At 41.4% G+C, this 19080-nt stretch overlaps 6 protein-coding genes across 6 annotated transcripts; 4 read left to right on the top strand and 2 right to left on the bottom strand.

The window, feature by feature from the left end:
• The first annotated feature begins 684 nt into the window (after positions 1-684).
• Positions 685-2368, top strand: BCR41DRAFT_246636 (hypothetical protein). Its single transcript, XM_022020160.1, has 2 exons — positions 685-891; positions 1129-2368. Exon 2 carries the CDS (start codon positions 1145-1147, stop codon positions 2291-2293), a length of 1149 nt encoding a protein of 382 aa, XP_021883619.1. The 5' UTR covers positions 685-891; positions 1129-1144; the 3' UTR covers positions 2294-2368.
• A 1406-nt stretch (positions 2369-3774) lies between these two features.
• On the top strand, positions 3775-8508 carry BCR41DRAFT_394128 (hypothetical protein; the record flags this gene model as incomplete). Its single annotated transcript, XM_022028619.1, has 5 exons — positions 3775-4032; positions 4135-5835; positions 5943-6117; positions 6212-7555; positions 7667-8508. The coding sequence occupies 5 exons, from the start codon at positions 3775-3777 to the stop codon at positions 8506-8508; spliced, it is 4320 nt and encodes a 1439-aa protein (XP_021883618.1).
• A 227-nt stretch (positions 8509-8735) lies between these two features.
• Positions 8736-10423, bottom strand: BCR41DRAFT_349203 (zinc-binding ribosomal protein). Its single transcript, XM_022023428.1, has 4 exons — positions 10401-10423; positions 9463-9574; positions 9000-9185; positions 8736-8881 (listed from the first exon to the last, which is right to left on the bottom strand). Exons 1-4 carry the CDS (start codon positions 10401-10403, stop codon positions 8862-8864), a joined length of 321 nt encoding a protein of 106 aa, XP_021883617.1. The 5' UTR covers positions 10404-10423; the 3' UTR covers positions 8736-8861.
• A 435-nt stretch (positions 10424-10858) lies between these two features.
• BCR41DRAFT_319839 (hypothetical protein) lies at positions 10859-12861 on the top strand. The gene is made up of 5 exons (XM_022021368.1): positions 10859-11148; positions 11245-11294; positions 11398-11513; positions 11609-11808; positions 11994-12861. The coding sequence occupies exons 1-5, from the start codon at positions 11011-11013 to the stop codon at positions 12840-12842; spliced, it is 1353 nt and encodes a 450-aa protein (XP_021883616.1). The 5' UTR covers positions 10859-11010; the 3' UTR covers positions 12843-12861.
• Positions 12862-13089: 228 nt separating this feature from the next.
• BCR41DRAFT_394125 (Alpha/Beta hydrolase protein) lies at positions 13090-15601 on the bottom strand (the record flags this gene model as incomplete). Its single annotated transcript, XM_022028618.1, has 5 exons — positions 13090-14111; positions 14284-14484; positions 14585-14946; positions 15072-15218; positions 15369-15601. The coding sequence occupies 5 exons, from the start codon at positions 15599-15601 to the stop codon at positions 13090-13092; spliced, it is 1965 nt and encodes a 654-aa protein (XP_021883615.1).
• Positions 15602-16970: 1369 nt separating this feature from the next.
• Positions 16971-18873, top strand: BCR41DRAFT_302328 (P-loop containing nucleoside triphosphate hydrolase protein; the record flags this gene model as incomplete). The annotated part of the gene is made up of 3 exons (XM_022020666.1): positions 16971-17183; positions 17303-17374; positions 17545-18873. The coding sequence occupies 3 exons, from the start codon at positions 16971-16973 to the stop codon at positions 18871-18873; spliced, it is 1614 nt and encodes a 537-aa protein (XP_021883614.1).
• Positions 18874-19080: the final 207 nt, after the last annotated feature.

Below are 19080 nucleotides of genomic sequence, written 5' to 3'. Positions count from 1 at the left end.
GCATGGTATGCTCGGTGCTATTAAAAGGAGATGTGTCAATAATATAAAATGTAGCTTACTTGAGGGTATTTATTTTAGACTATGTTCGGTCCTCTCCTGTTCGCTGTCCAATTGCCTCATTCCCTGTTTAATATCGACAACATCTAATATTAGGACGTCGTGCTAGACTACCTTGAGTGTTTAATGAAGAGATCCTAAGCTGCCTCCCTCCCATTTTCCCCTTTCCAACTTCTTTCTGCTTCTTGGTCCCTGTGGCTGTTTCGTCCAATATCCCTTCCAACTGGTTCTCAGTTCTCTTTATCTTGACGACAATCCCTCTTCCTTCCTTTACTCACATCTTCATCTTCGTGTGAAGACGCCTTTCTCGTGACCCTTCCATTTTATTCACCGCGGTCCATGTCTTGACACTCTTGACTCTTCACTTCACTCGTCAGTCTTCATTCTTTACTCCTCATTTCCCGCCATTTAGAATTTAGCATTTAGCATTTAGCATTTAGCATTTGATATTCACAATTCACCAGGTGTGTACTCTATTTTCAAAATATAATAGTCCGAGATTTAATTTGGTCGTACCATGTTTGGAAACCCAAATACTTACACTTTTTGTTTAGACGTCTTTTGCCCCGAAAAAAGTGGCGGGTTCACGGGTTTACCTTATTTCTTTTTAGTGATTGCAGCCATCTATTTCCTTACTTCCTTTCATTCACACACACTCGTCGTTTTATACTGAAGCATATTTCCCGGCCGAAAACTTCTTTGTTCAATACAAATTTCTCTCCTGAACACTTTCCTCTTGTTTCTTCCTAATTTCTCTACTGCCTTTTCAACCCTACCTGAACCTTCGCTTCTTTTTCTCCCACAATATCTAGTCTACCAGCATTATCTTCAAAGGTAAATAGTAGTCTTATTTGGTCACCAACAATACTATTTGTTCATGTTTGATTAGCTTATCTGTCTAGTCTAGTGGGGATCCGATCCAAACTCTCTTCCTGTACTAAATCATTCAGGAACACTAATTATTATTTTAATTTCACCTCCTATTTTTCTCCATGCCATCCTTATTTTTCTGTCTATTGACTACCGATAACCATTTGTATGTGCTCTTCGTCCATATCACTTGTTAATTAGATTATACACATTCAATATGAGATATAGCCGATACCGTACCTCAGCAACTACTACACTGATAATTCTCGCACTATCACTCTTATCCACCATCACAAGGGCCCTGCCTACTGTACAGATTCAAGAGCGCAATGTACTCCAACTCGCAGCACCTCCGCCCACCCATGCTCCAACCCAACCGGCCGCACCTGTGAACCCAAAACCTTCTGTGCCCTCCCCTAATCCTCTTCCTACTAAAGACCCAGAACCCACTCAAACCCAACAGCCAGACCCAGAACCTACTGAAGAGCTGCCAGCTCAACCTCCTTCTTCGCCTTCTGTCTCCGAGCCATCTTCACCACATCCTTCAGTGCCACCTGCACCCAAACCTTCCAATCCCAATTCTCCACCACAACATTCTGCAAATCCTCCACTAGCGAAGCCTTCTGCTACAAACGCTATCACTGAATCGGCTGTAAGCTCTGTTGATCCTGTTGTTGTCTTGGGCACAGCTCCTAATGCAGTACCAACAACCTCAGCTTCACCAGATGATGGGTCTGGTGTGCCCACGAAGGTATCTCAAAGAGTTCTTATTGGTATTGGCACAGCTCTTGGGACAGTGGTTATTGCACTCGGAGGGCTCGCATTCTACCGCAATCGGAAAAAGAAGAAACTAGCAACAGCGCTCCTTGAACAAACCGCGCAGTTTAATCACAACGATCCATATGCTAGATTCTCAGAAAATACGAAGTCTGTCAAGGAAGGAGTACCTATGACTCCAACCAAACCCTTGGGAACATACACTGTAGCAGTAGCTTATATTCCTGCGCTGGCAGATGAGATTGAGCTTGGTGAAGGTGACTCAATAACGATTCTTCAGGAGTATGATGATGGATGGTGCCTCGGCATCAATAATTCGAGAAACGGTATTAAGGGGGTTTTCCCAGGACGTCTCTTAGAAGATTATTATAATACGCAATATACTGGGCACGACGGACTAAGCCCTTATCCGCAAGATCATGGCTTCAGGGCTATAACTAGCAAACGCATTAGCTCAATGCCTACGGCTGGATGGAATAATCCAGTGGTGTACAGTGGCGGCTATAGTGGCTGTCTCCCCAATCCTCATTCCCATGCACACTATAGCAATGGTCAAGGTTACTATAATAATAATTATAGTGGACACTAGCCCACAGAGAATGATCAATATTTTAGTATGGTTGTTCCTGTATCTTATAGCATGTCATAGTCAATAGCATTACACATAATAATAATGATTCTCGCATTTCCTTCATGTTTTAAGTTACCAAATGATGCGTGTTGTACAAAACTATGATCAGGGTCCAGGAGAACAATGAATTGTACTTGTCTGTAATTTAGTGATGTGTATGAAACACCTCCTTTGACTTTATATTTGTTGTTCATTTGCAGCTTTCTATTTTCTGCAGTGGAGATGGAGGTTGGAGGAAGGGGCGAAGTAAAGAATATGTATCTATATTATATAATATATACACATATATATTCAGTTTGTCCTTATTATCATCAGGCTCCGTCAATAGAGTATGGGCATTCTTTCAACGCATGCTATAGAGAGTCATCGGCTAATGCGAATATCCTTTTGTCATGCTCTGCTTTTTATTTGGGCTTGGTTGTTCCAAGCTTGAGCATTACATTCATGTGTAGGGAAACCCATTTTTAGAGCTGGTTCTAATAGGAGAAGATTTTTGTATTACATTTGGACGCCTCTCGCCTGTGGTCCTTTTCAAATTGTTTGTGTTCAATTGGTCACTTGGATGTAATATGAGAGACAAGACAGAAGCAGTAACGGAGCGCAGCATCCTAAGAATGTGTGGGATGGCAAACATGAGATGACATTGCACATGGCAGTAGAATGGGCAGTGTATTGCTTTTCTCTTTTCTTTTTTGCTTGCCCAGTCAGTCATCTTTTTTTTTTTTTTTTTTTTTTTTAAAAAAGATTAATGTCCATCAGTCTCCTCCCTGTCATTAAATCTCTTTCTACTCAGTCCAAGGCTAATCTCATACTCTAATTACTAATATCCTTCGGCGCTCGTTACTCGCACTCGCTTGTAAATACCAGTGCTTATGTCTCTACAAGGAGCCCCATTGCCACGACAGCACTCACATAGTCATATCCACATTTCACACTCACTGTCGTTGTCTTTACTTTTTTTTCTTGGTGCATTTTGATGCGTATTGTCAAACCATATCCAATATTTCTCAACTCCGGAGCTTCTGATTCGCTCTTTCATTTTGACGCCTATTTCACATTTATCCTTTCTTTATTCGAGACCAATACAAAACACATACTCAATCTTTCTTCCTTCAGTTGCGGCTTTTTGTCCTTTTCTTGCCCTTAGCACGGACACCGAAGTAAAACGTTGTGCTGTCGACCACCTGGGATCCGCAGTGTGTGTAAGTGTGTGCAAGTTTGTGTGAAGTAAAGAAAAATAAAAAAAGTTCTACGACCACAACGTAGCGGCACCATCCTAGCTACCTGCAGCGAATGATCTAACAGCAGCAGCCTCTGCATCAACAAGTGCATTCATACTATTAGACAAGCAATATTGATTTTGGTAGTCAACAGTCGAGGAATATTAGTATCTGACAGCTACGTACAAGCATTTCATTCTCATGCGCATTTATCCTTCCATGCCTGATCCTGTTGCCTTTACAGCACGACCAATAATAGAGCAAATGAGCAAGACTACAAGTGGATTACCTGCTCCATCCATGTCAGTGCACCGCCACTCTACCTGCCAACCACCGCTGTTGCCCTTGAAAGAGAGTCCTATGGTACCTAAACTGAATCCTCTACCTAAGTTGGACTTGAGCTTATCTGGCTTTCCTGGAAAAACTCGCAAGCGACATAAGGTGGCTACTTCGTGCAATCGCTGTCGTCAGAACAAGGTACAAAAAAATTCACAAACGGAATGATTTCTATCCAGTGAAGAAAAACTGTTTTTTCAAAATTCTTAAGCAACGAACATGTTTTCTTGTATCTTTTATCAGCGTAAGTGTGACAGTGGTATACCATGCTCAAACTGCAAGAGAAACAAGGCGGACTGTCTTTATACGGATGCTCAACAATCACGCTCAACTTGGGGTGATTCACCATTAAGTAAAGAAAAAATCATTGGCGTATCAACAGCAGATCTTGACCCAGATTCACCACCATCAACACCAGCTGCTGAATCAGCCGGAAAATCATCGCCGCCACCGATGGAATCCACAAAACCATCAAAGTCCTCTCCTTCAACCAGGAAGCCAGCGGCACGTAAAAATTCGACACTAGATTCAACAACGCCAATCCCATCCACTTCCTTTAGTCAGAGTGGGTCACCTTTGCCTAGAGCCTCATTATTCAATCCAGGACAAGAGGAGAAAGACTCATTGGACAGAAGGAAAAAGATAATTGAGATTCAATCTAGACAGATAGCAAAGACAATTCGTATTACAAATCCGGGACCACAGTTTGATCTCTCAGAGCTAATGCCAAACAGAGTCAGTTCAGCAGGCATAACCAATGATGCGCATAAACCATTTACTCACGGTCATAGCGGCAGTTCTACTGACTCATTGTTCTCTAACGCAAATTCACCCGATGTGACCGCCAGTTCAGCAACTTACCCCCTGCATTTCCAGCCCACATCAAATTCAGCATGGCAATATGAGTCCAGGATGAAGCAATTGCCCTCTTCAGCGATGGTATCACACAGGATACCGGGAACTGGCTTTCAGATCCAGCAAGGAGCTCAGACGAGTTTGGATACAGAAATTATTGTAACTAGCTCACCATCCTCCTTTTCGCGATTAACGCCCACGTTCTGCAATAATTCAAAGAGATACCAGCTCCCGGTATCTGAAGCTCCTAATGAAAATCAAATCCCACTCACGCTATCAAGCCAGCCTGGAAATTTGGCTACGCCTGCGCCCCAGGATCTCTCCATTTCATACCCAATTGTTGAAACATCCGACCTCAGAAGTCTCTCTTCCGTTTCTCCATGGTTTTCAGCCGACAACCCAAACATACGTGATTTTACTCAGGAAACCCAGACCCCAGCCATCCAAAGCCAGCGAATCATATCTGAGGATTTAAACAGCGCGGTTCGAGATGGTGGCTTGACTAAGCAGCAATCAATATACATTCAGCAGCACCACCCACCTCGTCACATCTTCTCACCAATACACGAAGCCCAACAACAAACCAGCGCTACTACTTGGAATCCGAACGCGAGTTTATCGACCTATCCGCAGAAGCAACATTCTCAATTGCCCTTAACAGACGTAGCGCAAAACATTGGTCTTAATGATGCCGTTGCATCGGCCGCGCCAGTTTCTTTTGGTGTATCAAGCAACTTAACGCCCTCCACCTCAATGAATATACCCTCGGCTTGTCAGAAGAAAGGCCAGAAAAGTAGTAGCAATACGTGCTTACCATCGATGCGACTTGACCAACAGAGTTTACAACAAATCTCGCAACTCGAGGTATTACACCAGGGTATAGCCACAGTAGACACCGACTCCATACGAATGCGAAAGATTGCTAAAGATATGCTGGACTGTAGGCGGTACGACTATAGTATCCTTCTCCCCCGACATATTTCGCAGGACTATGATGAGTTATGGGCAGCACCACAGCCAGTAAAATCCAATAGTCTTGATGGGATCCCTCGTCAGCTCTTGATGATCCCTAAGGATGCGAACTTTTTGGTAGACGTATTTTTTGAGGTTGGTATGAAAAAAGGTTGTCTCTTTGGTAATGAAAGGTTATTTGATTGCGCTTGTTTAGATGCTAGGCATTAACCTTTCACCGACAGCACGCATACTTTTACTATCCAATTGTCAACCGTGCCATGGTTGAGATGGAGCTTATGGCGCCAGAGACGCCTCAGGCGTTATTTCTTTTAAATATCGTCTTTATGGCAGCATGCAAGCATCTGGCGAGGCAAACCGATATTAAGCGCGCCATCCAGTTTCGAGAGCGCGCACGTGGTATGTTGGATGAGATGCTATTTCACAGTTAAGTCGCGTTTTGCTGTTGTCCGGTGGTATTCATTTTTTTTCTTCTCTCTGTCTATAACCATAGAAATACAACATTACATTGATGAGAGGGCACGAATCACACGATTGTTTGCTCATTTGTTAGGGGCGCAGGTCATCTACGGAGTCTTTGTCGTAACTATAGGGTTTGCTCAACTCTGTGGAACACATCAACCTCTACCGTTGATAGCTGATAGTGATGCCAATGAGCGTGAGTCCATAATTGACCTGGCTACTGAGGACCAATCTCTTATGATGGATAAGGGCCTCATTCCCGAGGCAGCCTATCAGCAGCGACTTTGGGCGTTTTGGGGATATTATACGCGTGACTCTATGTCGAGACTTTACTTTGGATGGCCGCATGGAATCGATAATTTGGCTGTGGCATCAGAGTTGCCCAAGATCAAGGGCTTTGTTGGGCTTGGCGGCACTAGAATCCTCAAGGGCCAAAATTCGCTTTCAGGAAAACGACGAGGATCGGCTCTGAGGAAGGGGCAAGCTCACCGTGAGAAGAAGCACATTAAAGCTGAGACTGTTGCACCTCAATCTGACCGAGATATATATCATGCGATACCCTCTACATCGGATGAAGACTATGATAATGATGATAATGATGATAATGATGACGATGATAGGATTGGTGAAGGCGGAGATGAAAGTGAATTTGATCAGGATGAGCTTTTAGCTGGTAGTACCACCATAGGGAATCGCCGAGGTATTTCTGAATCTGTGGGAAAAAATAGGTGGTCCAAGCATCAAGAGAGAATAGGAAAACCACAGGACATGGTAGCCAATTCAAAATCAGCTACGAGCAGCTTGTCGGGATCCTCCCATACTCAGGAAAGGAAGACACTGACCTTTGGGCTCTCTAGGTATTTACTTGAGAGGCAAAGTCGAGGTGAGGATATATCTCATCCTGTGGAAGATTCCAAAATAAGTTCAGGAGTTCATTCTGCGGAAGTAAAACGTCATTTGGAGCGAATGAAGATACTTCTGGATGCGGAGAATGATATTACAGATGGAGGATCATATGCTAGAATATTGTTTCTAGAGGAGATCAAGTTGTGGATGATTGGCCGCCGGGTCGGGCTTTATTTACAGAAACGCAACACCTCGCTGTCTGTCAGCTCAGTAGCCACAACGACTATGGGGATTTCTTCACCGTACGATAAACAAAGCTCTGTATCAGAAGCGAGCGACCTATTCCTATCGCCATTCTCTGCGACAATAGAGGCCAGCCGTTGCTCAGAACGCGCATGGCTGGAGGACAAGGAGCTGCAAGGCCTGCAAGCTGATTTAATTGCTTGGGAACAAGCTTTACCGCCAATCTTTAAGTTCCGCTCGAACGCTGACGAGCCGGACATTAATCACAAAATCAATGGCAGACTTGGTAATGCAAGGTTACAAAATAAAATCAATGCCACGGCGTCTTGCTAATCTAACGATTCATGGTATTAATTAGGCTTTTTTTTTTTTTTTTTTTTTTTTTTTTTTGAAATAGGTATCCTCACTATGTACTATTATACGATCACAATTATGCTTCAGTCTTCATATCTTCCAATTCCTCAGTATCTCTTATCATCCTCACGATCGTCTGTTATCAAGTCACCAGAAAGTATTAATCGGGAGTTTGACGGATTGTTTAGCAGAGCGACTTCCACGGCAGCATCGGACGACAGCGGAATGCGGATCAAAATTGAAGCAGAGGAACACTTTTATACAGGACGATCGCTTCAGCCAAGCTACAATGGGTACTTCAATACTGCACACCAGATCTGCACCCAACTATCTAATGTTCTCTACCATCATGTAGAGGTTCTACTGGATTCTTATCCCAATTGGTGCTCTATCCAATGTAAGCTGAATCACAGTCTTACAGCAGCACTTCGCGTTTCATGTTTGAATGCTCGACTGAGCAGCAACTCCAAAGCAATTCGAGATGAGGCCAAAGCAGGCTTCAAGATGGGATCTGATCTATTCAAGCGACAAGCCGTTCTTCCAGAGCCACTTACGGTCCGAGACTGGCCAGCTGAGGAGGATGTCCAAGTGATGCTGGATCTTGAGGAAGAATTTAGAGAGATGATGACAAATCAAGACGAAGAGCTGGCAATGGCAGAGGCGCGCAGTAGAAGCCAGACAAGAGAGACCAGTGAAGGATTTGCAATGTATGAAGATCCAGGAGACCATCTGTTGTACTCACCAGACCCTCAAGATGCATCGAGGGCAAGTCCCATGCACTCGGTTGGCGCGATTACACAGCCACAATATGATTACTTGCGTGCTGAGCATGTCTTTGGACTGAGTGGCGAAGGCTTTCAATTTGACTACACCATTAATGTGTAAACCAAAGATAACAAGCCTTGAGGTTGGCTTCTGAGTCGTATCCTTTTTTTTTTCTTGCTTTAGTTTCCCATGCCCATTCTTTCTTGTGCTTTATAATTATAGTAAAAATCAAAAATAAAATCTTGATAACGCTCGGCCGTTGCGTCTTTTTTTTTTTTTTTTTTTTCTTCATAAATCAAAAAAGCATTGGACAAAAATATCAATGCCAATGAGTTTGTTGATACAATCAGATATTTATCATTAAGTAGGTTTGCTGATAGTTGTCCGTTGATAAGAAAATTATGTCTCAATCCAGGTTTTATTGCGTGAAAAAATACAGAATGCACACATGGGGCAATGATACTTTCGATAGCTTAGAAAGTAAGAGCCTGGCCTAGAATATCAGGATGCAAAATGCTGGATGTAAGAAAATGTTCCAAAATAATAATAATAGTAATAATAATAATAATAATAATAATAATAATAATAGTGATAATACTCATAGAGCTTACCCTTCTGCTTCTTATCACCACCAAGCTCAAAGTGCTTGCAGCGTTTCAAGGCAATCTGGTGCTTGTACTTGCAGACCTGGCACTCCAAACGGAGGACAACCTTCTTGGTAGTCTTGGCCTTCTTGTGGAAGACGGGTTTGGTCTGACCACCATAACCGGACTGCTTTCTATCGTAACGACGCTTTCCTGTTGAGAAAAAAAAAGCCGAGAAAAAAAAAAAAAAAAAAAAAGAGTCGTAATTTGTTTTTATCGATCCCCGATATTCCAAAGTTCCATTTCAATGTCCAAAACCCATGAATCCCATCAAGATTAACGGCATGAAAACCAAAAGAGAAAGAGAAAGAGGAGAGGAGGGAGTCGTCAGTTCTAATCTCGGGCCTTAATTGATCATGTTAACATTTTAACCGGTTGCTGAACAACCAAATATTAACTACAAATTATGGGAAAAAAAAAGTTCCATTACCCTGAGCGAAGAGCGAAGCTTTGCCGGTCTTGTACTGCGAGACCTTGTGGGCGGTGTGCTTCTTGCAGGTCTTGCCCTTGCAGTAGGTGTTTCTGGTCTTGGGAACGTTAACCTAGCCAAGTTCCACCCCCCATAAGTGTAAGTTTTTTTTTTTTCTTAGCGAACGAAGCACTGGAGGAAGAGACATTCCAATGATATCTCGTTTTTTTTTTTTTTTTTTTTTTTTTTTTTTTTTTAAAAAAAAAAATCCTGATCGCAAGAAAGTAAACTGCGGATTTTGCAGGGAGCTCAAATCATTATCAACACTTTGCAACAAAGAAAAAAAAAAAACTCTCCTCGAGTTTTATTTTCTTTTCGTTACAAACGTGTGAATAACCACAGCAGCCTCCCTACATGCCTCAGTCTTCCAAGTTTGCTCATGTGTTCCTGTTTTCCGACATGTTTTTTTTTTTTTTTTTTTTTTTTGCTTTCTTTGTATATTTGGGCATAATTCCTGGATTGTTGGTTAAAGAGCTTCATGTTCCTCAACTCGATTATGCATGGTTGAAAGGTAAGAAAAAAGAGGCGATTCAAACCACTACAGCGATTCTGTAGGGGCCGTTTTTGTTTTTGATATTGATCTGCTTCCTTTCATCATCAAGACTATTGATCCAGAATCCAATCATTAGAAGATTGTCGGAATGAGGGTGGGGAAGAGGTAGGGCAATCCTGCAGTGGTATATCCTCCAAGATATGGATTCCTTGTGAACTTTCTGTTTGATTACATATCAATAACGTGGCATCTCTGAGCACTGTGATAATATAGTCGGTGCGATGATAGCGCTGATTGTTGATAGATTGATGGATGCTTAGTAGGTAGACAGAAGTTGGGATACGATGCTCTTCCTCATTTTTTCCCCTTTAGTGACAAGTGTCCTGTCCTTTAAATTTAGTAGTACCATCTTAGAAAATGATAAAGAGGATGATCCAGTCTCAGCTCTAAGCACTCTTTTTGTGTTGTGTGGTCGGACAGAAATTTGGACGCTACCCTTAAGTAAATCATGCTAAAAATTTATATCGTTCTTTAATAGTGTTGATCAAGTCAAAATTATTTGTACCACTTTTTTTTTTTTTTTTTAATAAAAAAAAAAAGGAAAAAAAAAGTATGGCAGATTCCTTATGGTCGCGTTGTATAAAAACATACTCTTGTTTGAAGGAAGAACCGTTCATCAAGTTTTGTAGCCTTAAGGGAATGAAGACGCGTCGTTGTCTGTGAGTAAACGTGTCAAAAAAATAAAGATATTGGGCGATAAATAAAATGATCACGGAGAGCCAATCATCGACTTCCGCGTCTATAGGAGTTGTGTCTCTTGATCTAAATGGATAAATGAATCAACGAAATATAAACCCTTTTCAACGCACACCACAACCAACTCTCTCCACAACGTTCCCTCTCCTTTCTCTCTTTCTCTTTCTTCCTCTTCCTCTCCTCTCCCTCCACCCCTTTCCCGTACTTTGTCTCTTTTTCTCGCTTTCTCTGTCTGTTCCTCATTCCCATTGTCAAAACTCATGAAGTACAGTCTGTCATCCATTGCTCTTGGGGCGTTATTGCTCTCACAGTCCGCCTTTGGAGGTCTTTATTCTGCAAAGGATCATGTTGTCGATGTCACCGCTCAGACCTTCCAAGCTGAAGTCATGGACACCAACGTAACGTTGATACAAACGAATAGACGTGTATTCTCCAACAACATACCTATATAATTTTAACACTTGTTTATCTTTGATTTATTATATCGCATGTAGCAATTGGTGATGGTCGAATTTTATGCCCCTTGGTGTGGACATTGCAAAAAGTATGTAGGGAAATGTCATTTTCCTCAACCCACAGACGCAATGAGAGTTTCAGACTGATTAAGAAATGATCCTGATCGTCTTGCTTTTGTCTTTCGTATTTAGTTTGGCTCCACAATATAAGGCTGCAGCTCAAAACCTTCATGGGATTGCTAAATTGGCAGCAGTCGATTGCGATAATGAAAAAAACAGACCTGTTTGTGCCCAATATGATATCAAAGGTACCTAAAAGACACTGTACACAACACCACACTCAGAGCATCAGACAATTTGATGAACAGGTTCTAACTGATTTTTATTATTTATTTTCAAAAAGGTTTCCCCACGATTAAGGTTTTTAAAGCTAATAGGTTTGCAAAAAAGGGTGTGAAGTATCCTCAGGATTACATGGGTGAACGATCTGCTAAGGCTATTGTGGATCATCTAGTAAAGATGCTCCCCGATGACATTAAACTTGTCTCCAGCAACCCTTCCAGCGAAAAGATTACCAATATTGACGAGTTTGCAGCCAAGGAAGTACGACAACCAAAAAAAAAAAAAAAAAAAAAGAATTGGATATCATTTTTGATCTGATTGCAGACATTTGTACGAAATGAGATAAAAAAAAAAAAAAAAAAAAGAAAAAACCCCCGGAATCTAACTTCTTTTTCCTTCTATATCTCTGGTGTAAAAAAAAACTTTTATTTATTTATTTTTTATAGAATGAGGCTCGCGCATTGTTGTTTACCAAGAAGTTAACATCTAGCAATATGTACAAAGGCTTGGCAACAGAGATGTTGGACAGAATGATCGTTGCAGAGATGCGTGCGCCCAACGACGAGGTGCTGAAAAAATATAAGATTGACAGTCTTCCTGCTTTGGTGGTTTTCCCCAAAGGTCATCAGGAGCCAGTGGCTTATACAGGGGAATTGAAGCGTGATCCGATCTTTGAGTTCCTGAACCAGTATGCAGAGCCAGCCAAGAAGAGTAACTCATCAAAGAATAACTCGCAATCCTCAAAGTCCGAGCCATCGGCCCCTGCTCCATCACCACCTGTAGTAGAATTTGACCCCAATATCAATCAGATCCAGGACCAGGCTCAACTCAAGGAGGAGTGTTTGAGCAAGCCACGTGGTTCATGTCTGATTGCTTTCCTGATTGTCGAACCTGAGTTCCCTGAGTCTGTTCAGATGCATGAGGAAAATCTAGAGCTGTTGCGCACAGTCAAAAAAACGGCCCATGACACAGGCAAACCTTTACATGTTATGTGGATGGATGCATTGGACAAGCGAGTAGTTGATTTCAAGGACAAGTTCCAAGTCTCGAGCGATATCCCTGGCTTACTGTTGTTGAACCCTCGTAAGAAGGCATTCGCACCATTCGTGGGACAGTTTGATGTTCATGGTATTCAGGGATGGATATCTGATACGAGCAAAGGACGTGCCAGGGCTTTCCCTTACACATTCGACGTTGAGCTCCCAGAGCCCAAGACCAAGGAGCCAAAGACTGAGAAGGGGGGGTCCGCAGAGGAAAAGGCAGAGCCCGTGGTCAATGTCAAAGATGAACTCTGAAAGCCAACTTTTGACCACCATTGAAAAATAAAATTGTATTATAATTTATAATCTATAATTTATTTTTATTCTTTGTATCATTAAGAATCTATGAGGAAAAAGGGCTTCAACGTGACATCCTCTAAATTTTTCATTGTGGTGGGCACTGTTGACGTGTCACCAATCCCTAATGATGTACTCTGACGGCGCTTCCACTCGTATTATCGTTCAAATGACTTTTATAGTTTTATCTCTGAACCCTTTATATTCAGTTCAGAGGTTCAGAGTTGTAGATTGCTTCCGATGCTATCGGTTCAGATGCCTTGAATATATTCGTATCAGTTTCAAAGGATCCCTCCTTAACCAAGTCTTGGTCCATGACGTTGACTACTGTCTCTTCTTGTGGATAGGCTTGCGCCGTGTGCTTTACGCAACTCTCTGCAATCCCATTTTCTTCCTCGCCTTCTTTCTCCTCCCTGGATAGCCCACCCGACTTTATCTCGTCTGCGTATTCTTTGTCTATTCCCTTCTCATATGTGTCCTTATCCCGTTCTTTTTCAGGTACGTTAATGCTTCCCTCTACAGGCTTTTCCATAATGCACTGAATCCTGACCCCTGCTTTTTCCGGGCCCGCCTCAGCAACATGAGCTGTGCTATCATCAGTAGATACATCTTTTACCACTGCTGATAGTGGATCGGTAACTTCTGACTCAAGTCCATACTCTTGTTGTTTCCGTTGAGCCCTTTCGAATTCCAGCTGCTTCTGATGAAGAAGGTCGTTTAGACACTGAATCGCTTCAGGTTCTTCTTCAGATGGTTTATGAATAGTGTTTGTTGCTACTGTTGCTTTTATTGGTTTATCTTCATTCGAAGACATGAGAGGCTCATGTCGCTGCTGCTGCTGCTGATCAGATATTTTCTTCCCTTTTTCATTTAACCCTTTCTTTTCAGCCTTTGCTAATTTTTTTGCCTTTTTGTCATTCTTTTTCTCTTTTGACTTTCCATCTTCCCCCTTCTCTGTAGTGTTGGCATTAATGTCGCAGTTGGTCTTGCTATTATTGTTACTGGAGTCTTTCGATTTCCCCTTTGTGTTTGCATCCGTTGGATCTCTGCGCTTCTTTGAGCTACTGATGATATTACTTTCAGCTTTTTTGGCTTGGCGAACTGATTTGATACTATCAAAGTGAACCATGCTTGGTTGGAGCGGCACACCTTTGAAATATTTCGAGAGCTTGTGGATCCAGGTGATAATCTCATTTTTAACCACCGTGGCATCGATATCCCAATGAGCTATTTATTATTTTTATTTTGGTAAGACCATATGGAGCATGTATCATTAATAGAAAAAAAAAAAAAAAAAAAAAAAAAAAAAGTCAGTTATTACTTGAAGACCTGACGGATATATAAAAGTTTTTTTTTTTTTTTTTTTCTTTTTTTTTCTTCACATGTTGAAGTAACATACGGTCGTGCCTATTGCCTTTCAATGACTTAAACTTGATGTAGTATGGATGAAGCTCTGAGAGTCGAGTATATAAGGCTACTGTGGCAGTATACGAACATATAGGATCGTCTGTTCCATGCAAGAGTAACATCGGTAATGGTGCTGGAAATTTTTTCCAGCGCTTCATCAAAGCTTTGTCGCCTTGATAAACCATATCACCCACTTGATTTTTAAAGAAATAAAGAAGGATTCGATCAATACATATTATCAATGAGGCTAGTGCACTTGATGGGTTTAATCACCATGTCTCCCTCATCCTTACAGCACTGTAAAGAGATTGAGTCTCTAATAAGCCCATCGCCTTGATATCGTTCCTGTTCTGAATGGTCCCTTGTCAGTTCCTGAGGCGAGATCTCAAATCGAACGCTGATGTTGGGGTACCATTTCCCTAGTCGGTTGTAGACATTCGGAAACTTGGCGCCTACACCTTTAAGTACGGGCTTCAAGTAAGGCGAGGATACGATGATGCCCGCTAGAGATGTGATCCGTTGTCCGAGTCCACAGACATAGTTGAGGACAAGAGCACCACCCATGCCGTGGCCGTATAAGAAAAGCGGTTTTGTTGGATGGCAGGACGAGGCTCTGTCAATTGCATTATCAATCTCTTTGAGTAATATGCCGTATCTATGAAACAAAAAAAAAGAAGTTACTTTTTCTATATATAAGAATACAAAGAAGAAGAAGAAGAAGAAAAAGAAAAAAAAAAAAAAAAAAACGCACTTCAAAAGCAGAGATAATAAATACTTTACCCGCCAGTTATGCCGAGCGCATTAGCTCTTGCGCCCGTCTCTCCAAGGCCAGGCAAGTCAAATGCCTGGACTTCAATACCTTTACCCGCAAAGTAACTAAAAAGGGGCTGGTATCTTTCGCAGTGCTCAACGACGTCATGAATGAATCTATTTAACCATAGTGTAGAGTTAGACAAATTAAAAAGTGATCTACACGATCCATTTGAGCAGATATCGATGGTGCCGGTTGGAATTATGACAACGACAATAGTAACGGCAATAACAACTAGATAAATAAATAAATTAAGTCCTGCTTACATTGCGACTGAGTGTGTAGGGACGACGAGGGGCTGCCATGTTTTTGTGAAGATGTGGATGGAATTGTTTGTACTTTTGACCCAATCATTTTTGACCCTGAACACTGGCTCTTGTTCTGTCTTATCTTTTACTTTTTGATTAATACCGCCTCCAGAGTCATTATTGCTATTATGAAGTGTGCTGTTGATGCCGTTAGTATTTAAGGGGACTCCTCTTGGTTGGATGAATGGCATTTTTTTTTTATAGAAAAAAAAAAAAGAAAAAAAAAAGGAAGATGAAAAAAGGAAGGTATGAGAAAGAGAGAGAGAGAGAGAAAGAAAGAGCAACGCGTTTATGATTAAATGGTGGCAAGTGGAAAGAAGGATAAGAAATAAAGATTTTATTAAAAAGGATGGTTCAAGAAAGTAATGCTCATCATGGATGTCTTCCCTGTGCGTTTCTTGTGTCTAGCATTATAGCCAGTTACAAGTTACAGTTAAAATAAAGGGTTAAAAAATAAAAATTAAAGAAAAAAGTTGATGGATGCCAACGTATGAAATGTTACAACAAAGGAAAAAAAAAAAAAAAAAAAAAAAAAAAAAATTGAAGATCAGGTTGATCAAGGATGAGGAAGAGTCAGTGCATTATGTCATGGATTTATGGAACAAGACCAGCTCGTTTTCTGGGGATATAAAAGGATGAGATAAGGAGGATTTCTTCACAGCAATTTTTTATTTTTATTTTTTTATGCCCGAGCCGTTTTCCGTTCATCAGTAAATGCCTCCTTTGCCTATCCTACTCTTTTATTTGAAGCGCGTGAATCTATAGGAAAGCCATGGCTATTTACATATTATTACCAAGTGAAAGAAAATAGCAATAGTAATAGTAATACTATGGTTCTAAGCTAGTGCTATGACTGAAGATGACAAGGAAAGTGAGGCGCGTGATGATGGTTCAGATTGGAATGTCAAGTGGATCCAGTCTGCAGGAGCCAGACACGTTCTTCTTTCTCTTTTACCTTCCACTCTTTTTTAATACATTTATCTCCTCTTTATACACTTGGTCTTTTCATATTCAACAATTAACTGCCTTTCAATACACCTTTTTCTCCAACTCCCCGCTTTTTTATTATAAGAAGAAATAAGAAGAAAGTGACAGTTTTTTCCACTATATCTCTTCCCAAGCAACTGTACAAATAAGAAGCAGCCAGACTTTTTTTTTTTTTTTTTTTATTTATTTATTTATTTATAAAAAAGAGGTATCATCAGTATCATCATGGGCTTCGCACAAGACATGAAAAAAAAGACAGAGTCTATCAGGACCGGTGGCTTCAAATCAGGGTTCAGCGCCCCTAATTCTCCAGTGGGTGGTATGGTTACTGTTAGTGGGTCTTCAGATGAGTACGGATATTCAAATCGCCCCATATACAGCGAGGATTGCAATAATACCCTAAATAGTATTAATAGTCCAGTTCTCTCAATGCGATCCTCAAAGACAGGAAGGCCATATTACCAAGAGCATAGAAAAAATAAACTCAGCAAAAGCGAAAATGGAACTCAAGCTCATGCTCATACTCTATCACCGTTATCGGCGCATGTCCCGACAACGGGTGCCACAGTTTCTATGACATATCATGGCATAGCAGGAGGCGGATCATTCATAAATCTAATCCATGATGATTATCGTCCATTGATGGATGAACTTAAGGAGACATATCGCAGAAAGATCAAGCCGTTGGAGACGACCTATAACTTTGAAGGCTTTCATTCTGCACCTCTATCCGACAGTGATATCGAGGCAAAGCCTATAGTTCTTCTCATTGGCCAATATAGTACAGTATGTTTATTCTTTTTTTTTTTTTTTTTTTTTTTTTTTTTTCTATTCTCAGAGTCATTTCCAGAACAGGAAAAAAGATAGGGTTTCTTATTCGCATTTTAACCAAAATAAACTCATAGGGCAAGACCACGTTCATCAAGCATCTTACGGAGTGCGACTATCCTGGGTCTCACATCGGAGTTGAGCCAACGGTATTTTTTTTTTTTTTTTTTTTTTTTTTCTGTTCCTGAATATTTCTGTGCAACATTCAGACGCGAAACTCTAATTTCTCGTGTTACATAAACTCCGATGCAAATTCCGCGCATTGACTCATCTCCTGACCGTTTTTTTTTATTTTATTTTTTTATATTGCTGGAAATAGACGGATCGGTTTGTAGCAGTGATGAATGGTGTCGAGTCGCGTGTTATTCCTGGAAATGCAGCTGCAATGACTTCAGACATGCCCTTTCGTGGCCTTAACAAATTTGGTCAAGCATTTTTAACGCGGTTTCAGGTGTCTCAGTGTCCTGCGCCTTTATTGGAGAACATGACGCTGATCGACACCCCAGGTATTCTCGCGGGCAATAAGCAGCGAATTGAACGTGGATATGATTTTACAAAGATTATAGAATGGTTCGCAGAACGTGCAGACCTGATCCTATTGTTCTTTGATTCTCACAAACTCGATATCTCGGATGAATTCAAAGCCTCAATTCATTCACTCAAGGGTCAAGAAGAGAAAGTACGCGTGATCTTGAATAAGTGCGATATGGTGAGCCAGCAGCAACTGATGCGTGTTTACGGTGCTTTAATGTGGTCCCTCGGGAAAGTCATCCACACGCCCGAGGTCATGCGTGTCTACTTGGGCTCATTCTGGATTCATCGACCACCCAATGTATTCGAGGATTGCCGTGGCCTGTTGGATGCGGAGCAGGCAGATCTGATTCGGGATTTACGTGAGCTACCTAGGAATGCTGCTATACGTAAGGTGAACGAAATTGTGAAGAGGGCACGACAGGCTAAGGTGCATGCATACATTATTGGACATCTCAAAAAAGAAATGCCAGCAGTCTTTGGCAAGACCTCACGACAACAAGAACTTATCCGTGATCTCGACAAAGAGTTCCTCAAGGTTCAACAGAGCTATGGTATCCCAGATGGAGATTTCCCCAATGTTGAGAAACTTCGTCAGTCTTTAAGGGCCTACAAGTTTGAAAGCTTTTCAAAACTTAAGGAGCCGATTCTAGCGGCTGTAGAGGAGGCACTTTCGGTTGATTTGCCCAAATTGATGCGTCGGTTCCCTCAGGGCAACCCATTGTTGGAGCAAGCTCAGCGGAATCCCTTTTTAATCCCAGAACCAAATGTGAATATGGGTATTAGTGGCGGTAGTAGTAGCATCAACGGTAGTGAGATCCCTCCGAGTTACTGGCATTTTTCTTCAATCGACAAAGCAAGTTCTACGCCTGTCTTCAAGTCACTTCATCCGGTAGAAGGCCGAGTTAATGGCTCAACTACGAAACCTTATTTGTTGAGTACAGGTCTTTCGACCGAGATTCTGGCCAAAGTATGGGCATTGGCAGATTGGGATGCAAATGGCTATTTGGACGAAAACGAGTTTGCAGTGGTGATGCATCTGATTCGGGCAGTGGAACATGGAGGTGAAGGAGTTTTACCCACTACATTGCCTCGCACCATGATTCCATACGCGTAATAAAATAGGATGTATGAATCTGAGAAAAAAAAAAAAAAAAAAAAAAAAAAAAGGAGGGGGGAATGCTAATTTATTTTTAAAAGTACATCAGAAGAAAGCAGTATTTCACTAAGTATTATTTGAGACAAAGAAAGTAAGGAAATGGTATACTGCCAGTGGCGGATCTATGAGTTGACACCAAAGTCTGCAAGATGGTTTCTATATTAT

Source organism: Lobosporangium transversale (genome assembly GCF_002105155.1).
Source record: "Lobosporangium transversale strain NRRL 3116 chromosome Unknown BCR41scaffold_9, whole genome shotgun sequence".
Classification (NCBI taxonomy): Eukaryota; Fungi; Mortierellomycota; class Mortierellomycetes; order Mortierellales; family Mortierellaceae; genus Lobosporangium; species Lobosporangium transversale.
Note: the sequence above shows the minus strand (reverse complement) of the source record. Positions and strands in the feature narration are given on the sequence as shown.